This window comes from Oncorhynchus clarkii, chromosome 4, assembly GCF_045791955.1.
Source record: "Oncorhynchus clarkii lewisi isolate Uvic-CL-2024 chromosome 4, UVic_Ocla_1.0, whole genome shotgun sequence".
Lineage (NCBI taxonomy): Eukaryota > Metazoa > Chordata > Actinopteri > Salmoniformes > Salmonidae > Oncorhynchus > Oncorhynchus clarkii.
This window is the reverse complement of record NC_092150.1, coordinates 37630408-37654630: the sequence shown is the minus strand read 5'-3', so window position 1 is coordinate 37654630 and position 24223 is coordinate 37630408. Positions and strand designations below refer to the sequence as shown.

The following is a 24223-nucleotide window of genomic DNA, read 5'->3' as shown; positions in this document are numbered from 1 at the left end:
TATATTAATCATGCATTGAACTGCATCCATCTATTCAGCCAACAATGCCTTAGTGTATGTCATGGAATGTTGAGCCAAATATAACCTTTTTCTAAAACCTCTTATAAAGTTGGTTTTGCAGCATAAACTGTGAATTAGATTTTTTTTATTGATATAATTATCTGTTTATTTCTTATCTGCAAAGTATTTTAAACGCTGTTAGTTCCACTTTAATGATATATTACAGCATACCAACTTATATTTGGTGGTTTTATATCGCTTGCATTTTAGGCCTTAACAAAGGCTTCTAAAATGACAGTGACTACAGGGCAAAACAGATCAAAAGGATATGGCTAGCCACTCAAACATTAAAGGTTTGAGATTTCCTGCCACTTTGATGTGTCCCCTATAAATATAAAGGTATTTGTTGGGGAAACACTCAAGTATTACTTACATCTGTACAGCAATCTCCCTCACCGCAGCAACATATATAGCCTCTTACAAGACACGCCTCAAAATATGTTAATGAGTGAGAACCAATACCACACACCCACTAATGTTCAAAAGGTTTTTGGTGCTCCAAAATGTATTCTGAATTACAGTAAATGACTGGCAGCAATTGGCCAGTAAGTCACTGTAGAGGTTTGTAGAATTTCTGAAATACACTATAATACCATATTTTGTGGGGGCACCGCATTCTCACTCAAGGGTGCAAAAAATATGAGAAGCCCCTGACTGCAGTGTGCAGTTCGGGGCTGGGCTCAATGTGGGCGGAGTCAAACGTCGGGGCTGGGCTCAATGTGGGCGGAGTCAAACGTCAGGGCCGGGCTCAATGTGGGCGGAGTCAAACGCATATAACCCGAACCCTTCCCGGCTCCTTCAAGGTCACCCAAGTTGAGGTAAACGTCGAAGGTATCAACGTCAACGAAAGCGAACCTTAATCAAACCTAACCTAACCTACATGGATAAAAATATAAACCATGGAAGTAACTGAGACTGTCATTATGTGTAATGTACTTTGTAATATTCATGTTATACCAGTGCAGTGGTATATTTTTATATGACCAAATACCGTACCGATGTTAGCATAGCGTTAATTAGCACCGATTTGCACGTGAGCTAGCTAATTGCTCACAATGAGGGAATCTTATTTGGACAAATTTGCCTACTTGAGCAATAAGCCTAGTACAGCCATGTACAGTTATGTAATCGATTTGAGTGTTGATTTTCTGTGTTTCTTCAATGTCTGCCTTGTTGTGTTTGGCTCTAAATGTTTATTGTTGATGCCATTCCCTTAGTTACACATAGCGAGTCTACACAGCCTAAACACAGTATATTCAATAATGAAATCACCTGGTCCCAACATACATGGCAAGTCAAGAAAAGTCATTGTAATTTGTCCACACTGCAAACTGAAGTTAAATAAGAAAAACTTCAAAACACATTTACGAAGAAAGTATACACATTGCTTTGAAACAGTGTCCAATGAAAGATCTTTGACATGTGAGTGCATTGATGTGAGAAATGGTGTGTTTGCAGTCGAAAATACATTTTCTGGTCCAGCAACATCCCATACATGTTGTGAAACATACTTGGGCTAATTCAGTTCCAACTGTGTTCAAAACTGTTAAGCATGCTGGAGTATAAAAAGCTGTTGAATTGTACTTTTCCTTTACTTCACATACACTGTTCACAGAAACAGTGCTCGGATCTTGTCCCCTGGACCTTTGAGGACTTTTGGTGTGGATGATGTTCAGGTTAGATATTCCTTTAAATGATTCCACTGAACTGTACCAAAAGTCTTAATTGTCATTCCTTTATTGAATATGGTACATTGTTCACACCACAGGGCCTACCAAAGCAAGGTTTCACAAACAACTGTGGGGTGTTTGTTGTGACGGTAAGATGCTGGCTATTCAGTATATTATATTAGTCCTATTTATTTTCTGTTATAACATATGAAAAGTGATTATTATTTCTGTGCTTGCAGCACGCAAAGCACACTACTGTTATTGCTCATACTTTTTCTTGTTTATTATTCTTGACACTTTTTGGGACCTATTTCCCACAGTTTTTACACTACGTACACAATTCATACATCAAACTCCAGCAGAGCTGGATGCTGATGTGACATGCTGTGAGGGGGGGGGGGCGATGTCTTCTACATCCTGAAATATATTCCTGATGCATTCACTGAGGTATGTAATAAATTATGAAATTCTCATCACTAGTGGATATAATGGTTTTTGGGATACCCATCCGATTGTGTGATTTTCCTTTTCAAAGGAAAACATGCAGCAAATTAGGCAATGGTGGTGCCTAGTTCTCCTGCAGAACTTTCCCTTGCCGGAAGTCTTGAACGTTATAAAAACGTTTCATTTGCATCCTTAAAATCACTTGTAGAAGTCACCCGAGTCTCTGATCTCTTTACTGGAGCCGGTATGACTTAATGTACAAAGCACATTCAGCTGTAGTCTGTGTCCATTCTCATGAGGAAAGTAAATAGCATTATAAATCAGGATAGGTAGTAACTGTATGTTTATATGTGCTCAATGAAATAATATAATTACAACGTTATAACATTTATAAATACAATTTTAACAGTACATGACATACATTACAAGTCTGTTGTTCACTGCAACAATATCAGTAGCTTGTCTCAAATATAGCATGAAGCAAAAAGTGTTACAACACATCTGCTGTTACCACTTCATATAATATTTCTTACGATCTTCAAAAATGAAATACCTTTTGTATTCAACGTGTGCCTTGCGCAAACGACCTCAGATGGACAAAAAAAAAGTCTAACGTTTTGGATGGAGTCAAATGTTTGATTCCATCCACATTGAGCCTGGCCACTGCAGTCAGGGGTACTTGACAAATATAGCCTTTTACAAGGCACGCCTTAAAATATTTTAATGGGGCAGAGACTCTTTCCCCACCCACAACATTTTCCCACAATGCACCATAATTAATACTGTAAAACACATTTACAGTAGTTTACAGTGTTTTACTGTTGAAATTACAGAAAGGTCTTGCAGTCTTGCAGTGTTTTTTTTATATTTTACTGTGCAATCTACTGTGTTCAGTTTATACAGTTGATTAATACAGTAAGCTACTGATAAAATTGCAAAAATGGCAAACAGTGTAGCTACGGGGAAGCAAGAGAGTCACCTGCACAATGTGTATAGTTGGAGGCGGAGGTGGCACCTGTCTGCCTGTCTGCCTACACTCATCGCTTGCTTCCCCGCAACTCAACAGCTGATGTAGGCTGTGTGTGCCGGGTGTGGCATGTCCTTCCCACTGCTGAACAGAGCTGCGCATCTGTACTGCTAATATTTCATTGTGCTTACTCACTGAAAAGCTCTCAACTCTTGTCCAAAAACTCTCTGGTCAGATTTTTGTCACAGAGGTAATTTCCTCTCGTCTCATTTTAGTCAACTGAAATGAACAATTATTTTTGTTTTTAGTTTTCTTTGGGTATAGTCAGTTATAGTCTTCTCAATTGCCACAGAAAAATAGGTGTTTAACTAATATTTTTCCCACTATTGCTGTTGACGAAATTAACACTGCTTTGTAGAGCATGTCTTTGCGATATGGGAGTTGGCCATATCCCCATATGTGAGATATCAAAACAAATAATTGAAGGACAACTTAAGGTTACTTGCATAACCCCAGTTTCACTGATATTAGGGGTGAGATATCTCACCGTATTCCCCTGCTCACAAGAGCATGAGGAAGAGAAGGATGCTTGAGAATAACCAGAAGGTGGGAAAATACCTCCTATTAAAGGATGTGTGGGACAACCTAATTCACCATTCTACCTGTCTTGTCTCCAACAAATGCTTTTGAAAGGTTATTCCGAGAGTAGGTGATCCTAGCAAATCCCCACATGAGATATCGCACTCATAATTAAGTGATAATGCCCAAGAAGCCGGTCTTTGGAGGATATAGTGGCACGTTTTGCCAGCCCTCGACTTCGTCTCGGGCCTAACAACACCCATGCCAATTTACTGTATTTTCCAAACACTGACTTAAATGGCATTATTACTTTTATACAATGGGTTACCAACATATTAAAATAACATATTACATATTTTAATTTAAAAAAAAAATGTGGATGAATTTATTCATACTATTTCATCCTTTCACAAGAAACAGTCCCGACACAAATTTAGGGTTGCTACCCAAGTCGGGTGGTCGTTCGTTTTCTATCCGTTTGCCAGAGACACGAACCAGTAGTTCAGTCTTGTTGTTTTGTTCGAAATGTTCAATTTTTTTATTGCCAAACTGGCTGGCAATGTTCTTATCCCTTGCTTGCTAGCTCGCCAACTATGGCTAACTTAGTCACGTCAAACAGTGCAGCCAGAATAACAACAGTAGCTGCATTTTTAATTGTTTATGCTGTTTTCTTGTAACATTTATTTGGATACATCAATAACAATGAGCCAATGAGGTGCGATTTCTCCTGGCAAGAAAATGTACTTTCTCGTCAGGACACTGGTGTTCAGAGGAGCTAGCCAACAACATAGCTAGCACAATCACTTCAAACTGAAGCTGGAAAGACTGCAAACTAGCTACACTTCGTTTCGTTGATTCATGATTTCGACTGGCTGTGAAACTCTGCCTGCCTGTCTGTCTCGTCCCGACTCCCAGCACGTTCATTACTATGGACAGCTGGAGATCAAATTTTAATATTGAAACAATGTTGCAAATATCAGAGAGACAGACAGCAAGGTTTATACAAATTCTAGCCCTGCCAATGATTGGCTGCTGAAAACTAAATGTTAGTCTAAAAGAAATGTGAGATAATGTCATACCCATATGGTCACACCCATATTGATCAGGCCACACCTCACCACACCCACCAAACGGGAGCAAACAGAAACGTACCCGTGCACCGTTTTGGGGGAAATGTGTCATTCAATACAAACGTAGCAAACGTTGGAGCGAACTGAACACAACCCTGCCTGCAGGTAGCTGTTCTGGCCCTGCCAATGATTGGCTGCAGTGGGCGGGGTCACATATAGGTATTTCAGTCAACACAGACCAGAAATGTGTTAAAGAAAGGATAAACGTAGAACGTGAAGCAATTCTCAAATAGCTCCTTTCAACTAATCAAGAGAAGCCCTGGAGTGCAAGAAACAACAGAAAAGGATAACATCAAGAAGAAAAAAACAGAATGGGATTTATTCATTGGATGGTGATTTTCGCCTTGATAGGCATAGGCTCTCAGGTAAGAAGGATTACTTCTTTTTTTTTTTTACTGTGAAGCTTTATACCTGTGCTATTTGTGTAGGACATAGCATATATTTCAAATACATTACTATTGCAATAACATCAGAAGAACATGAATAGTCTGTTGGAGGAAAAGGAATGAGCTATCTAGAGGGAACACTGCCTTATTGACTGGCATACCTGCCATCAGGTGTACTGTAAGATTAACCTTGAGTAGGGAACGTTCATTCCAGGAAAGTGATTGCTTGAATTTCATAAAACTTCTCATGGTATGAACATTGTGTAATATAATTTGTTTTACATTCCCTTAAAAGTATTATATATATTTTTTTTTTACGGTTTTTACTTCCTTTTCTGTTTTTACTTCCAGAGTTCAGCTTCATCAGGTAAAACATTTATATTTTTTGTCACAATACAATTCAATTCCAATTCAATTCCACAATACAATTCCTAAACAGTTTTTTCAACTGCAGAAAATGATGGTCGGATGAAAGTGGATTAAAAGAATCCTGATTATTACACTAGAATGATCATGTAATTATAATACATGTATGCAATAGCAGTGCTATAATATTTTCTAATTTGATCCAGACATGAACCCAGCATTTGACAGTGATTCTATCTCTCACCTCATATAGAAATCACAGTGTCGATATTCACCGTAACATCTAAGAGTATGACAGTGCAGTGGAGCAGATGCTCAGGAGCCAGTTCCTACAAGATCACAGCAACCTCCAAGAACTCCCTGGATGCCTCAGCCTTCGCCCAGTTCGGTGCCAACTCTGTGATGGGCTCCATCAACTCTCTAACCCCCAACAACATGTACATCATCAGGGCTGAGGCCATGGATAACAGCCTGAATGTTTTGAGCCAGGCTGAAGTAGAAGAGACCACCGGTAAAATCAGTGTCTCCTATGTGACCCTAAGGAGATGATGGTGAAACAATAGGCTATACATTATGTTGTGATCTCGTAACATTCTGTCATTAATCACCGCTCCAGGGCCAGTTCTGTTTTTCTCTCTCATCAGAGCTATAAGGGAATATATAAAAAAAAATATTTAGAGCAATGTTAAGGTACAACCTCTCATAAGAAATATAAAGTGTATTATAACAGTGGGCTTATAGTGAAAAATAAAACCAGGTATGATTATTGTGGTGTAACGGGTTACAATCCTTACATTTTCATGTGGGTATCTCCTTACTTGAGTTTCAACAATTCCCTCTTCTTGTTTTTTTCTCCTTCTGTAGCTTCTGAGGTGCCCACCATCAACATGGCAACATCAAAACAGAGTGAGAGCATGACCGTGGAGTTCACTCAGGTGTCCGGTGCCACTTCCTACATCCTGCGTGCCGAGACCGCCGACATGTCCTTCTTCTACGAAACCGAGGTGCCCTCTTCCCCTGGGACCGTGCTCAACCTTCAGGCCTACACTGACTACACTCTCAGTGTCATGTCCATCAACAGCGGAGGCAGGAGCCAGCCTTCCCTCCCTGTGGTAGCAAAGACAGGTATTGTCCCTTGTATCTCACATTCACATTCACCGTCTGTTGGGGGAAAGAAAAAAAAACACAAGAGCATGAAAGCCTGGTATAAAGAAATTAGTCATTGATAGGGAAAACAGTAACAACCTTTATCTCCAGTGCCCCCACCATAAGTCACTCGATCTCTTTGCTGACGTAAATGAGCCAAAGCCAGGAAGAGGATTGTAGCTACATACCTGACCTTAAAAACTTGATTTCAGATGAGGTATTGCAAATCCGGTACTTTCCTCTATTAGTGAGATGATCTTGCTGCCCTGAGGAGGGAGGTATCCGCTGTAATTATATCTGACCCCTCTCCATACACAAAGAATAAACCTAACTGGGTTGACAACTGAGAACACTGCGTTGGTTACCCTGGGAATAGGACCTGAGTTAGTCAGCCTATCGGATATCTTCATGTACCAAAACAAGCCACCAGCAGTTTCATCCTATTGTGTTGTGGTTTGACCTTCTTTAGAAGGCAGAGGAGAGGGAGAGAATTTTGATCGTCTCAAATCTCAGTCATGTTGTAATACATTGTAAAGTGATCCCACAGAACAGAAAATACACTTTAGAGCTTTCTGAATGATATCACACAATTAAAAGGCAAACCATGAACACCCCCAACACAGACAAACAAATACACACTCTACATAACATGTCTCATTGCTGACTCTCTCCTAAAGTGGTTGCTGCACCCAAGCTCAACTCCACCTCTCCCAGCAATGACACCATTGTGGTGGGGTGGGAGCCTGTGGACCACGTTTTCCTGTACACCATTAGCATCATCATGGAGGGCTCAGACAGCAGGGTGAAGCTCAACACCACTGACACCAGCGTGACCTTCTCTGGCCTGGAGGCTGGGACAACCTATTGCATCAAGGGCAACGCCTGGGACCCCGAGAAAAGACAGGGAGACGACTTCACCGTCTGCCAGATCACACGTAAGGAAGAGAGGGGATTTTTGGTTAGCAAGTACACTCTTCAGTGTTACACTGCCCTGTTTCATTTTCTTCAGAAAATGTACCTGATCTAGCTTTATTTAACTTTCAGTTAATGAGGCCTTTTCGAGACCTGATAGGGATAGGGTGGAGCAAATGGCAAGCAAGAGCGCCAATTTGTGCAGTATATTTGTAAGCACGTTTAGGATTCGTCTAGGTCTGTACCTAATTGTGTGTGTGCTCATGTTATTTCTCTCTCCTCCCTCCAGGTCCATGCATCCCTGTGCTCACTGAGTTGGAGGTGAGGATGGTGGGCTCTGAGGCCGGTCTGTCGGTGTCCTGGGCTCCATCTCAGGGGGCAGGGGAGTACCTGGCCTTCAGCTCAGAGGGGCTGAACTGTACCTCTACCACCGGCGCCTGCACCCTGGCCCCCGTGGGGTGTGGCCAGAGACACACCGTCACCGTGACAGCCATCAACGAGGGAGGACCCAGCATCCCTTCTGCTCCTGAGGAGTTCATCACCTGTGCGTAGACATATCAATCAATCAGTCAATCAATCAAGCAAACAAATCGATTGTTTGTTATATGGCAGGTTTGTGACATCTAGTAATAGAAGACACAAACCTGCTATGTAAAGCACAGCATATTGATACACTTGAGATCATTCTACTATTTCATCAACGCATGAGATGCATATGTAAGGTACTAACAACACAGGAATTCATTGAAAGTAACGTGAATAACTCGACCTTTAGCCACTATTACAGACATGTAATAACCATATGATGAACATCTAATAACTGCACACCCTGCCGTGTGTTTCCCTTCAGTTCCCTGCCCACCAGAGCCTCTGCGTGTGGAGGAGACCAAGGCAGGTAATTGCTCTGTGTTGTGGGACGCCATACCCTACACCGACACCTACGTGGCCTTCATCAAGAGGGATGATGGTCAGGAGGAGAGGTGCAACACCAGCTCCACCAGCTGTAACTATCACTGCCAGTGTGGATACACCTACCTGATGACTGTGTTCGCCTTCAGCCTGGCTGGATCCAGCCCACCGGGCCCCGTGCTCAACTACACCACCTGTAAGTAGAAGCTTTAGCTCTACAGTCTAGCGGTGTGCCAGAGACCCAGCACACATAATGTGCCTCTGAAATCACGCTATTTAAAAAATAAATAAAAAAACGTTCACACAAGTCTCATTCAGCTCATTGAATGGGGGATCTAAATAAATATGAATGCTGATAGATGTTCTTCAGATAGCCCACATCAGTTCATATTGACAATGATATAAATACTGAAATAAATATATTCCATGTCTCTCTCTCTCTTTCTTACTCTCTCCCTCTCTCTCTCTCTGTCCGTCCCCAGTACCCTGTTGTCCCGAGGATGTGTTCATCTCCCTGGCCTCCCCCGGCACCCTGGAGATCATGTGGTCAGCAGTGCGCGGGGCTGAGGTGTACGAGACGCGGGCGGTGGAAGGGTCAGAGGTCATCCTGTGTAACGACACAGCACCAGTGTGCGCTCTCTCCGACCTCACCTGTAACAGCCCCTACAGTGTGGTGGTGATCCCCTGTAATGAGATTAGAGGGTGCAACCACACCTGCAGATCACACACTAAGGAGACAGGTAACACAAACATCTTTAAGAAAAATTGCCACATAGAAAAGTGTCTGCTAACTAATCATATCACCAGTTTATTTGGATGAATGGGAAAACATGATGTGTGTCATTACACCCACAGGTAAAAGATCACTGTGACGCTAACCCTGCCCATGCCACTTCCTCTCTCCTTCACTTTCTCTTTCTCAGCTCCCTGTATGCCAGAGATCCTGAATGTGACCCAGATCAACACCACCAGTGTCAATGTCAGCTTTAGTACTCCCAACAGAGCAGGTACCACCTACAAAGTGAGCGTAGTGGCCCAGGACAACAGAAACACCTGCACTTCCAGAGGAACGTCCTGTGAGATACTTGACCTGCCCTGTGGCAAGGTCTATGAGGTCAGCGCCATAGCAACCACCACCGTGGGCGACAGTTTTCCCAGCTACAGTATTCCACTGGAAACAGGTAGGGAACCATGGAAACTATATGGAGAAAGGGAAAGGTTTTGGTTAATTCGTTTGGACTACTGGTATCACTTGTTACTGGTGATGTTGTGGTGAACATTTTATGAAGTTGTTCATTCAGTTATCTGCAGATAGATTAAAAAAAAGAAGTATACATTTCTCACAATTGTGCTTTCCATTCGTCCTCTAGCACCCTGTTGCCCGGCAACCTTTAACGTTGAACAGGTGACTCAGGCCATGACAAATGTCACCTGGTCGATGGCGAGAGGCACACACACCTACATGACCTCTCTGACCTCACCGAAAGGCCCGCCCGCTGCCACACCCTGGACACCCACTGCCTGATGGGATGCATCACCTGCGGAACAAACTACACCGTCAGCATGGAGGCCATCAGCCGCACTGGACACATGTCTGAGTGCACCTATCATGGCTTCTCATCCAGTGAGTGACAGATAGATAGACTAATATATCCCAGCTTCTCATCCAATGAGTGAAAGACAGAGGCACCTATCATAGCAACAATGGGACCACTGAGTCAGTGGAATCGAAAAATGGAAAACGTTCTAGGTGAATTACTGACTCTAGGTGAATTACACTCTAGGTGAATTACACACAATTCATTTCTATAGCATTAAGTTACAGAAGAGTGTCAGAGTTTGATCATAGCCAAGTACATTTTAACATCCACATACCATTGCGCCCTGCACAGTTGCCACTCTAGTGCCTTACTGAACTATCTTTCCCTCCCAGGTGCTTGTTGTCCATCGGGCGTGAAGCTGTACAGGATGGCCAACAACACACTGCGTGTATACTGGCGTTCCACTGGCGGTCTCCATAACTACACGGCCAAGATGGTTGGTAGCCAGTCCAACTACACCTGCACCCCTCCCCCCGGGGGCAACACCTGTGAAGTGCCGGAGATCATGTGTGGGGACGTCTACAACGTAGTGGTGGCCCCTCTCTCCCAGGACGGAGCCATGGTCCAGTTCTGCCCCCAGAGGATGTACTCAGGTAGGCTACTCAATACCACAATACCACTTGAAAGATCTACATACATAATCTAAAAGGAAATTACATTTCAGTCAAATTCATTTTGCTTTGTTTGTATAGCATGGTTTTACAAAGTCATTGGCATATACCAGATTATTATCCTCTCTAGGTTTCTTCCTAGGTTTTGGCCTTTCTATGGAGTTTTTCCTAGCCACCGTGCTTCTACACCTGCATTGCTTGCTGTTTGGGGTTTTAGGCTGGGTTTCTGTACAGCACTTTGTGACATCAGCTGATGTAAAAAGGGCTTTACAAATAAATGTGATTAACATATTCTTGTCTGATTTCAGTTTCCTGCTCGGGAAGCAATGTTGGAATGGGTATGTTTTTGATTTTTTTTTCATAAATGATCTGTAGCCTAGTATTGGTTTTCACAGACTCAAGCCTATGGTATTTTGTGGGATAAAATGGAGGGGAAATTATGCATCAGTGCAAAATGTATTCACTTCTCTAACATTTCTCAAATATATTCTTTCCCACAGTAATCTATCGAGGAAAGAGAAGTCTGGACTAGCAGATGGTATGTATCATGCAATTTCTCATCAGTTTGAATCAGAGCACCCCTAGTACACAATCCAAACATACACTCATAATACTATAACTACTGCATTTACCATTATCTCCCAAAGTAGCTCCCGTGTCATCCCAGCTGAACACACTCTAGGAATAAATAGCCTTTGAGCTGCAGATCGAATCACAGCAGAGCACAACAGGAAGTATTAAACTGAATTTATGGGTCAATACCCTGTCAGAGTGAATAGGGTTTTCAGCCATAGACCTTTATATACAGTATTTATATGTTTTATTGTCACATACACATTTCACTGCACCTATCCAGTGTACCAGGTATGAAGGTAAAACCCAGATGCAGACAGCGTTGAATTAACAACAGGTTAATAATCCAACAGGTGCAGGCAATAGACAGGTCAAGGCTGGCTGGGGTCAGTAAACCAGAGGTGGGGCAATGGTACAGGTCGGCAGGCAGGCTCAGGGGCAGGCAGAGTGGTCAGGCAGGCGGGCTCAGAGTCAGGACAGGCAAGGGTCAAAACCAGGAGGGCGAGAAAAAGACAGACTGGGAAAAGCAGGCGCAGAGAACGAAAACACTGGTTGACTTGACAAACAAGATGAACTGGCAACAGACAAACAGAGAACACAGGTATAAATACACAGGGGATAATGGGGAAGATGGGCGACACCTGGAGGGGGGTGGAGACAATCACAAAGACAGGTGCAACAGATCAGGGTGTGTTATTTTACAGGGACAGCTGTAGTATAGTTGAAGTAACATAATCGATATAGGGAAAATTAAACTTTCTATTAAATAGATAGTTGATATAAAACACTATTATGAGAATTACAAAAACTGACTCAGATAGCCACCTCCCTACAAGTCTCCACCTTACAACAGGAGCAGACTGGCCATCTGGCATTTTGTGCAAATGTTTTGCCCAATGGGCCTGTCTAACTAGTTTTTTTGGGGGGTGAAATTATAATTATCTGGCTAATAACACAGGCCTCAAGGGGAAAAAAATGGTCCGGTGTGGAGGCCTTGAGGGAAGAAAATGGTCCAGTGTGGGTGCCTCAAGGGAAAAATGGGCTGGTATGTTAGAAATGCCATAGCCAATTTCTGGTCCCAGTCCGCTCCTGCCTTACAATGACCAATGTGTGTAGGATGGGGGCCCAACAAATATACTCATATCTTTAGGGTGTAAATGTGAGTCCTATGGAGTGCATTGCTGTAGTGGTTCTCTCGGGATTAAGAGTATCAGTTTCCCTCTGCTGGTCATACACAGACATTGCAAGGAAGGCAACATTTCCACATTACATTTGAGTTCACAGTGAAATTTTCCTTGACTCTTTAAAAGTCAACTGCCCCTTAGAACAGCTCCGTGAAATCAGCGACATCATGCAAAAAGCTTCAAAATAAAATTCCTCCCTCTACTTGAGCACAAGTTCACAAATCGTAGTATATTTTGCCTGTTTTAAAAGGCTAGAAGAAAATAACTCATAAGTTTAGTTCAAATGTCTTACCCCATCAGAACCCCAAATATAAGCTTTTTTTTACTCCAATGTTAGTAAACAAAGAACATGTAAACAAATAAAATATAGCCTCAAAACATGGTTAAAACTATTACATTGATATACAGTGCCTTGCGAAAGTATTCGGCCCCCTTGAACTTTGCGACCTTTTGCCACATTTCAGGCTTCAAACATAAAGATATAAAACTGTATTTTTTTGTGAAGAATCAACAACTAGTGGGACACAATCATGAAGTGGAACGACATTTATTGGATATTTAAAACTTTTTTAACAAATCAAAAACTGAAAAATTGGGCGTGCAAAATTATTCAGCCCCCTTAAGTTAATACTTTGTAGCGCCACCTTTTGCTGCGATTACAGCTGTAAGTCGCTTGGGGTATGTCTCTATCAGTTTTGCACATCGAGAGACTGACATTTTTTCCCATTCCTCCTTGCAAAACAGCTCGAGCTCAGTGAGGTTGGATGGAGAGCATTTGTGAACAGCAGTTTTCAGTTCTTTCCACAGATTCTCGATTGGATTCAGGTCTGGACTTTGACTTGGCCATTCTAACACCTGGATATGTTTATTTTTTAACCATTCCATTGTAGATTTTGCTTTATGTTTTGGATCATTGTCTTGTTGGAAGACAAATCTCCGTCCCAGTCTCAGGTCTTTTGCAGACTCCATCAGGTTTTCTTCCAGAATGGTCCTGTATTTGGCTCCATCCATCTTCCCATCAATTTTAACCATCTTCCCTGTCCCTGCTGAAGAAAAGCAGGACCAAACCATGATGCTGCCACCACCATGTTTGACAGTGGGGATAGTGTGTTCAGGGTGATGAGCTGTGTTGCTTTTACGCCAAACATAACGTTTTGCATTGTTTCCAAAAAGTTCAATTTTGGTTTCATCTGACCAGAGCACCTTCTTCCACATGTTTGGTGTGTCTCCCAGGTGGCTTGTGGCAAACTTTAACCGACACTTTTTATGGATATCTTTAAGAAATGGCTTTCTTCTTGCCACTCTTCCATAAAGGCCAGATTTGTGCAATATACGACTGATTGTTGTCCTATGGACAGAGTCTCCCACCTCAGCTGTAGATCTCTGCAGTTCATCCAGAGTGATCATGGGCCTCTTGGCCGCATCTCTGATCAGTCTTCTCCTTGTATGAGCTGAAAGTTTAGAGGGACGGCCAGGTCTTGGTACATTTGCAGTGGTCTGATACTCCTTCCATTTCAATATTATTGCTTGCACAGTGCTCCTTGGGATGTTTAAAGCTTGGGAAATCTTTTTGTATCCAAATCCGGCTTTAAACTTCTTCACAACAGTATCTCGGACCTGCCTGGTGTGTTCCTTGTTCTTCATGATGCTCTCTGCGCTTTTAATGGACCTCTGAGACTATCACAGTGCAGGTGCATTTATACGGAGACTTGATTACACACAGGTGGATTGTATTTATCATCATTAGTCATTTAGGTCAACATTGGATCATTCAGAGATCCTCACTGAACTTCTGGAGAGAGTTTGCTGCACTGAAAGTAAAGGGGCTGAATAATTTTGCACACCCAATTTTTCAGTTTTTGATTTGTTAAAAAAGTTTGAAATATCCAATAAATGTCGTTCCACTTCATGATTGTGTTCCACTTGTTGTTGATTCTTCACAAAAAAATACAGTTGTATATCTTTATGTTTGAAGCCTGAAATGTGGCAAAAGGTTGCAAAGTTCAAGGGGGCCGAATACTTTCGCAAGGCACTGTATCATTGATGGTCAATCCTTGCATCCATAGCTCTGTCTATGAATTTGACTGATACAATTTCTCCAGCCCCATACCTCAGTTTTTTACTGAACCAGGGAAGCCGCTTTGCTGTTGTTTCTACTGCTGATTGATGCTTTAAGATGCGTTCTGTTGCTCTAATCCTACCCTCTACTTTTCATGCTATTTTAGAGCTATTGAGGCTTATTGTTGAGTTCTGGTGGTTATTTGTAAATAGGCGCTCTGCCAAGGTGGGTAAATTAAATTAAATATGCCCTCAGTACATGTTCAAAAAGGTAATTAACATTATGTAAATCAGGGGACATCAAAATGTGTATTAAAAAAAACAATGCTAAATATGAATTAGTTGAAAAGGAATTAATGATTGGAAGTTCAGTAATCTTCATTAAATAATATCTGAGTAATAGTTTAATTTCTATTCCGCTAGATGACACCGTCCCCCATGCTGCTCCCAGTCAGAGGTCTGAGGATTCAAAAACAAAATAGTTTATGCTCTTGAAACGCATCTGTGCCTTGGTAGATCAGTTCTGTTACACTGCTATAAACGTATTCTTACTGTTACTGAATGTTAAAGACACTTATAACATTAGAAATTGTTATTACATTGTTAAAACAACAGACCTACACTGTGAAAGTCTTTAGATTCTTTCAAATGAATATTTGTTTGAAAAGTTTACATCAATTGGAAAGACAGCACATACACTACCGTTCAAAAGTTCGGGGTCACTTAGAAATGTCCTTGTTTTTGAAAGAAAAGCACATTTTTTTGTCCATTAACATAACATCAAATGGATCAGAGATACCGTGTAAACATTGTTAATGTTGTAAATGACAATTGTAGCTGGAAACGGATGATTTTTAATGGAATATCTACATAGGCGTACAAAGGCCCATTATCAGCAACCATCACTGCTGTGTTCCAATGGCACGTTATGTTAGCTAATCAAAGTGTATCATTTTAAAAGGCTAATTGATCATTAGAAAACCCTTTTGCAATTATGTTAGCACAGCTGAAAACTGTAGTGCTGATTATAGAAGCAATAAAACTGGCCTTCTTTAGTTGAGTATCTGGAGCATCAGCATTTGTGGGTTCGATTACAGGCTCAAAATGGCCACTTGTCAGTCTATTCTTGTTCTGAGAAATGAAGGCTATTCCATGCGAGAAATTGCCATGAAACTGAAGATCTCATACAACGCTGTGTACTACTCCCTTCATAGAACAGCAAAAAACTGCCTCTAACCAGAATAGAAAGAGGAGTCGAAGGCCTTAAAGACAATTTCAGTATATTCAGAGACAATGATCAGCACTACAACGTTTTTATGGTTATTACTTGCCCTAATCTCTGAACATCTTGACTGACGATCTTGCCTTAATGGCCACATGTGCTCATAAAATCTTCACCCGGCAAAGCCAGAAGAGGACTTTGCCACCCCTCCAAGCCTGGCTCCTCTCTAGGTCTGTTCTTAGGTTCCTGCCTTCTGGGGAGTTTTTCTTAGCCACTGTGCTTCTGCATTGCTTGCTCTTTTGGGGGTTTTGGCTGAGTATCTGTAAAGCACTGTAAAGAGCTTTATAAAATACATTTGATTGATTGATTGATCTACACGTTTGCTTCTATACCATTTAAACTAAATAGGTTATATGTCATGTCCCCATCCCCAGTGAAATTTGTGCCCCTGCTTATATGCTATTATTATATTTGGATCTGTTATGTAAAATACTAATTTATCATTGTGATCTTGACAGAATCTGATTCAGCTTTGATTTAACTTTATTAAATGAGCAGCGAGCACCATTATGAGAAGTAATCATATTTGTATTGCTAGTAATAATAATAATAAGTGATGAGGCCTACGCCTACTAGTCTTACTCTAGTGACTCCCCATCCCACATGAGGGAGCGTAATCATCGACAGACACTAATTAGCATAACGCAAAGGATATAAATATTCCTAGAAAATATTGCAATTCATGAAAATCACAAGTGAAATATATTGAGACGCAGCTTAGCCTTTTGTTAATCACCCTGTCATCTCAGATTTTCAAAATATGCTTTACAGCCAAAGCTAGACAAGCATTTGTGTAAGTTTATTGATAGCCTAGCATAGCATTTTGTCCAGCTAGCAGCAGGTAACTTGGTCACAGAAATCAGAAAAGCAATCAAATTAAATCGTTTACCTTTGATGAGCTTCGGATATTTTCACTCACGAGACTCCCAGGTAGATAGCCAATGTTCATTTTTTCCAAAAATATTATTTTTGTAGGCGAAATAGCTCCGTTTGTTCTTCACATTTGGCTGAGAAATCACCCGGAAATTGCAGTCACGAAATCACTGAAAAATATTCCAAACTAGCTCCATAATATCGACAGAAACATGGCAAACGTTGTTTATAATCAATCCTCAAGGTGTTTTTCAGATATATATTCGATAATATATCCACCGGGACAATTGGTTTTTCAGTAGGACCGATTGGAATAATGGCTACCTCTGTATTTTACACGAGAATCACTCTGAGAGCATCAGGTGACCACTTGCGCAATGTATGCGTAAATGCGTAAAACTACGTCACAATGCTGTAGATACCTTGGGGAATACGGGGAAAAAGTAATCTGGTTGATAGCCCATTCACTGCTCAATAGGGACGCATTGGAACGCAGCGCTTTCAAAACACAAGGCACTTCCGGATTGGATTTTTCTCAGGCTTTCGCCTGCAATATCAGTTCTGTTATGCTCACAGACAATATTTTTACAGTTTTGGAAACTTTAGAGTGTTTTCTATCCTAAGCTGTCAATTATATGCATATTCTAGCATCTTGTCCTGACAAAATATCCCGTTTACTACGGGAACGTTATTTTTCCAAAAATGAAAATACTGCCCCCTAGTCACAAAAGGTTTTAAGAGTTATTTTAAACGATTTGAGCGGCCTTCGAATTGTGGTGCTGAAAGGCAGCAGTGGTCACGTATCGTTCTGGGTTCCACTGCGCAAGGGGGTCTATGGGGTTTTAGGAACTTCATGGCAGACACGCGGTGAATTGGATCCTAGATCTCGTTGGTGTAAGGACAGTACTCGGACAGTAGGGCGAGTTCAAGTGCGTTGTAGAAGACTCTTTTGATGACAGCCGTTTTAGCAAGCCCCTGGTGGAGTTTTCTGCCTGTGGTTGTTCTTGTTACGTTGGATTTGGTCCACACAGTGGTCAAGCCTCCGATCGATTGGTCTTTGCACACACGCCTACAGTTCATCATTTGTGCCACCGCCATAGAGAAAGAATACATGGAAGAAACAACCATTTACAACCTGGTCTCAGAGCATTTCGTATTATTCTGTGCATAAATTCGAGATGCTCATTAATTTTCAAAAACGTACAATATGTTATGAATTCTAGCTAGGTGGCTAAAGTGAGCTAGCTGGCTAACGTTAGCTAGGCTAGGGGTTATGATTTTTTCCCCCCACCTTTATTTAACCAGGTAGGCTAGTTGAGAACAAGTTCTCATTTGCAACTGCAACCTGGTCGTAGATAAAGCAAAGCAGTTTGACACATACAACAACGCAGAGTTACACATGGAATACACAAACATAGTCAATAATACAGTAGAAAAGTCTATATACAGCATGTGCAAATGAGGTAGGATAAGAGAGGGTGAGGTAGTTGGATGGGCTATTTACAGATGGGCTATGTACAGGTGCAGTGATCTGTGAGCTGCTCTGGCAGCTGGTGCTTAAAGCTAGTGAGTGAGATATGAGTCTCCAGCTTCAGTGATTTTTGCAGTTCGTTCCAGTCATTGGCAGCAGAGAACTGGAATGAAAGGCTGCCAAAGATAGAATTGGCTTTGGGGGTGACCAGTGAGATATACCTGCTGGAGCACGTGCTACGGGTGGGTGCTGCTATGTTGACCAGTGAGCTGAGATAAGGCGGGGCTTTACCTTGCAGAGACTTGTAGATGACCTGGAGCCAATGGGTTTGGCGAGGAATGTGAAGCGAGGGCCAGCCAACGAGAGCGTACAGGTCGCAGTGGTGGGTAGTATATGGGGCTTTGGTGACAAAATGGATGGCACTGTGATAGACTGCATCCAGTTTGCTGAGCAGAGTGTTGGAGGCTATTTTGTAAATGACATCACCGAAGTCGAGGATCGGTAGGATGGTCAGTTTTACGAAGGTATGTTTGTCAACATGAGTGAAGGATGCTTTGTTGCAAAATAGGAAGCCAATTCTAGATTTAATTCTGGATTGGAGATGCTTAATGTGAGTCTGGAAGGAGAGTTTACAGTCTAACCAGACACCTAGGTATTTGTAGTTGTCCACATATTCTAAGTCAGAACTGTCCAGAGTAGTGATGCTGGATGGGCGGCCAGGTGTGGGCAGCGATCGGTTGAAGAACATATATTTAGTTTTACTTGCATTTAAGAGCAGTTTGAGGCCACGGAAGGAGAGTTGTATGGCATTGAAGCTCGTATGGAGGATAGATAACACAGTGTCCAAAGAAGGGCCAGAGGTATACAGAATGGTGTCGTATGAGTAGAAGTGGATCAGAGAATCACCAGCAGCAAGAGCGACATCATTGATGTATACAGAGAAGAGAGTCGGCCAGAGAATTGAACCCTGTGGCACCCCCATAGAGACTGCCAGAGGTCCGGACAATAGGCCCTCCGATTTGACACACTGAACTCTATCAGAGAAGTAGTTGGTGAACCAGGCGAGGCAATCATTTGAGAAACCAAGGCTGTTGAGTCTGCCGATAAGAATGTGGTGATTGACAGAGTCGAAAGCCTTGGCCAGGTCGATGAATACTGCTGCACTGTAATGTCTCTTATCAATGGTGGTTATGATGTCGTTTAGGACCTTGAGCGTAGCTGAGCTGCACCCATGACCAGCTCTGAAACCAGATTGCATAGCAAAGAAGGTATGGTGGGATTCGAAATGGTCGGTGATCTGTTTGTTAACTTGGCTTTCGAAGACCTTAGAAAGGCAGGGTAGGATAAATATAGGTCTGTAGCAGTTTGGGTCTAGAGTGTCTCCCCCTTTGAAGAGGGGGATGACCGAGGCAGCTTTCCAATCTATGGGAACCTCAGACGATACGAAAGCGAGGTTAAGTTTAAAGGGTTAAGGTTAGGGTTAGCTAAAAGGGTTAAGGTTACGGAAAGGGTTATCTAACATGCTAAGTAGATGCAAAGTAGATAAAAAAGTAATAAGTAGTTGAAAAGTTAATTAGCTAAAATACTAAAGTTGTCCATGATAAGATTCAAACTCGTAAACTTTTGTTTGCTAGACGTTCCTTTTATACAACCACCTTCCACCCCGAGCAACCACCCTACTTTCGTTTTTGCCTTAAGTAACCATCTGTCTTATGTAACCATAGCAAACGCAACATATCAAACTAATTTGAGTCTCCGGGATTTATGTTTACTATGTTAGGTCCAGTCTATGACACCAGACTGCCATTTAGACTAGCTACCAATAGGCATCTATAGCCTACATATTTATTTAGTTTGGCGTTCTATCATTTTCATGGCATTTTAGTGGAAATCAGGCCTAAATATGTTTTATTTAGAATTTATCAGAATTAATTTTCCATAAATTATTTTACCATGCAGCTCTGTGTATTCTCAAACTGAAAAAAGTGACTCCCGCTATGGCAGCACTACATCCCTGCTTATGACAGTATGTGATAACAGGCTATACAGCCTACTAGGCTTACTAGTGATTTAACCCACCACTTGAATTAGCCCAGATCCATAGGCTACATTATATTCACATTGCATTCCTAACCGTGGGAAGTAGGGGTGCTGACCCGGCTAGGGGAGGAGCATTGACATTCAAGATAGCTTGGAGTGAAATTTCCTATCTTCAAAAGTCGGCAGGCCTATAATAGATAGTGTAAACGTTTTTTTTTTTTTTAAACAGCACTGAAGTATAGTCACCATGTCACGCCCTGACCATAGTTTACTTTGTATTTTCTATGTTTTGATTGGTCAGGGTGTGATCTGAGTGGGCATTCTATGTTCCTGTCTATGTGTTTTTCACCAGATAGGCTGTTTTAGGTTTTCGTTACGTTCATCACGTTCTTTATTTTTGTAGTGTTTGCATTGATTCGTGTTTTACGTTTGTTCATTAAAACATGGATCGCAATCTACATGCTGCATTTTGGTCCGATCCTTGTTCTACCTCTTCATCAGAAGAGGAGATAGAAGAAAGCCGTTACAGAATCACCCACCACAAAAGGACCAAGCAGCGTGTCAACAGGCAGGAGCAGCGCGAGGAGACGCGCAATAAGGATTTCTGGACATGGGAGGAAATCCTCGACGGGAGAGGACCCTGGGCTAAACCAGGGGAGTGTAGCCGCCCAAAGAGGCAACAGGAGCAGCCCAAAGAGGAGGTATGGACATGGGAGGACGAATTAGAAGGAAGAGGACCCTGGGCTCAGCCAGGAGAATATCGCCGCCCCAAAGAAGAACTGGAGGCGGCGAAAGCGGAGAGGCGCAGATATGAGGAGGCAGCACGACGTAGCGGATGGAAGCCTGAGAGGCAGCCCCAAAAATTTCTTGGGGGGGGGCTAACAGGGAGTATGGCTACGCCAGGTAGGAGACCTGGGCAGACTCCCTGTGCTTACCGGGGGGCTAGAGAGACCGGACAGGCACCGTGTTATGCAGTGGTGCGCACGGTGTCTCCAGTGCGGGTGCATAGCCCGGTGCGGTATATTCCAGCTCCGCGTGTCGGCCGGGCTAGATTGAGCGTCGAGCCTAATGCCATGAAGCCGGCTCTACGCAGCTGGTCCCCAGTGCGTCTCCTTGGGCCGGCTTACATGGCACCAGCCTTGCGCTCGGTGTCTCCGGTTCGCCTGCATAGCCCAGTGCGGGCTATTCCACCTCGCCGCACTGGCAGGGCGACCGTGAGCATTCAACCAGGTAAGGTTGGGCAGGCTCGGTGCTCAAGAGCTCCAGTGCACCTGCACGGTCCGGTTTTTCCAGTACCACCTCCACACCCCAGCCCTCCGGTAGCAGCTCCCCGCACCAGGCTTCCTGTGCGTGTCCTCGGCCCAGTACCACCAGTGCCAGCACCACGCATCAGGCCTACAGTGCGCCTCGCCTGTCCAGCGCTGCCAGAGCCTCCCTCCTCTTCAGCGCTGTCGGAGTCTCCCGCCTGTTTAGCGCTGTCAGAGCTTTCCGCCTCTACAGCGCTGCCGGAGTCTCCCGCCTGTTCGGAACTGCCAGTTTGCAAGGAGCTGCCAGTTTGCAAGGAGCTGCCAGTTTGCAAGGAGCTGCCAGTTTGCAAGGAGCTGCCAGTCTGTATGGAGCTGCCAGTCTGTATGGAGCTGCCAGTCTGCATGGAGCTGCCAGTCTGCAAGGAGCTGCCAGTCTGCAAGGAGCTGCCAGTCTGCAAGGAGCCGCCAGAGCTGCCAGTCTGCAAGGAGCCGCCAGAGCTGCCAGTTAGCATGGAGCAGCCAGAGCCGCCAGTCAGCATGGAGCAGCCAGGGCCGCCAGTCAGCATGGAGCAGCCAGGGCCGCCAGTCAGCATGGAGCAGCCAGGGCCGCCAGTCAGCATGGAGCAGTCAGTCAGCATGGAGCAGCCGGAGCAGCCAGTCAGCATGGAGCAGCCAGAGCAGCCAGTCAGCATGGAGCAGCCAGAGCAGCCAGTCAGCATGGAGCAGCCAGAGCTGCCAGTCAGCATGGAGCAGCCAGTCAGCATGGAGCAGCCAGAGCTGCCAGTCAGCATGGAGCAGCCAGTCAGCACGGAGCAGCCAGAGCTGTCAGTCAACCAGACTCTTCCAGATCTGCCAGTCGACCAGACTCTTCCAGATCTGCCAGTCGACCAGACTCTTCCAGATCTGCCAGTCGTCCAGACTCTTCCAGATCTGCCAGTCGACCAGACTCTTCCAGATCTGCCAGTCGACCAGACTCTTCCAGATCTGCCAGTCGACCAGACTCTTCCAGATCTGCCAGTCGACCAGACTCTTCCAGATCTGCCAGTCGACCAGACTCTCCCAGATCCGCCAGTCGACCAGATTCTCCCAGATCCGCCAGTCGACCAGATTCTTCCAGATCTGCTAGTCGACCAGGATCTGCTGAAACCGCCAGCCAGCCAGGTTCTGGTAGTTTCTACTTCCTGCCTGGGCTTCCTCTCAGTGCTGAGCTTCTTCTCAGTGCTGAGCTTCCTCTCAGTGCTGAGCTACCCATCTGTCCCGAGTTACCTCTGTCCCGAGCTGTCCCTCTGTCCCATGTTATCATTGTGGTGGGTAACCTATTTAGGGACGTTTAGGAGGGGGATTAAAACTGTCATGGAGTGGGGTCCACGTCCAGCGCCAGAGCCGCCACCGCGGACAGATGCCCACCCAGACCCTCCCCTATAGGTTCAGGTTTTGCGGCCGGAGTCCGCACCTTGGGGGGGGGGTACTGTCACGCCCTGACCATAGTTTACTTTGTATTTTCTATGTTTTGATTGGTCAGGGTGTGATCTGAGTGGGCATTCTATGTTCCTGTCTATGTGTTTTTCACCAGATAGGCTGTTTTAGGTTTTCGTTACGTTCATCACGTTCTTTATTTTTGTAGTGTTTGCATTGATTCGTGTTTTACGTTTGTTCATTAAAACATGGATCGCAATCTACATGCTGCATTTTGGTCCGATCCTTGTTCTACCTCTTCATCAGAAGAGGAGATAGAAGAAAGCCGTTACACACCATTTGCCATTAATAAGTTGATTGTGGCCTGGCTGCTCAATGTGCCTGCTCGCTACTACTTGCTAGCTTCATTGACAAACAGTTGGAACTTAGCTAGCTATTAAGTGATTCAGGTACTGATAAACAGTGTGTAGCTTGTGCTTTATCTATGATAGTTTTACTGCTTGCCGATTATGAAGTTGTAGACATGTTATTGTTCTCAGAAATCAGTCCTGAGCACGCAGCCAGACTTTCCCAACTCGAAAGAATGCTAAGCAGTGCACTGACCAGTTTTTCATGCACATGTTTTAACTTCAGAAATACTGCACCAAAGACCTTAGCTCGATGTCAAATTGCACTACTAAGACCTCTAAAACGTCTAAATTAGTTACAGCTTTTTTTGATTGATCTTAAATTAATTATGGCTATTTTAAAGAAATGGCTATGCTGTTGCTATGGTGACTCATGAGGGACAAACATAACCTGCCAGGGTACAATATCCAAACATAACATACCCACATCAAACCACACCACCAAGACAACTCTCGTTTGGCTTCAGTCATGGCCGCAATCATTACTTAATGAGCAATCTTCAAAACTGGGCCAAATCAGGAAGTGCAATTGTCCTTTTAACATGCATAATAAATGTTTTTTTTTTCATGTTATTCTTCTCTGCTTTCACAGTTCCCAGTCCCGTAGATATCAGGAGGAGCAGAAACAAGCTTCTCATTCCCCCAACAAGTCTACCTAAACCCCAAGAGGAAGTGAACCAACCTCTCTACAAAATATCCCAGCCTAAATTATAGTTTAGTTTAAGACCTGTTTTTGGATGTGCAGAACATCTACAGTTACTGATCTGAACAAATATACTGAATTAAAACAACAAATTCATCCTGAATAAGTAGCTTTATTTTTTATCTAACACTTTTTTTATTACGTGATTGCATCGTTTTTAATAAGAATGAGAAATTAAATGTTTTTAT

At 43.2% G+C, this 24223-nt stretch overlaps 1 protein-coding gene across 1 annotated transcript; it reads left to right on the top strand.

Moving 5' to 3' along the window:
* Window positions 1–743: 743 nt before the first annotated feature.
* Window positions 744–24223, top strand: LOC139407976 (fibronectin type III domain-containing protein 7-like). The gene is given in 14 exon segments (XM_071151832.1): window positions 744–891; window positions 5856–6113; window positions 6467–6727; window positions 7426–7683; window positions 7950–8204; window positions 8511–8765; window positions 9052–9309; window positions 9493–9750; window positions 9940–10056; window positions 10059–10193; window positions 10503–10763; window positions 11090–11119; window positions 11282–11319; window positions 23925–24223. Coding segments are annotated over 13 exon segments (2526 nt in total). The 3' UTR covers window positions 11314–11319; window positions 23925–24223.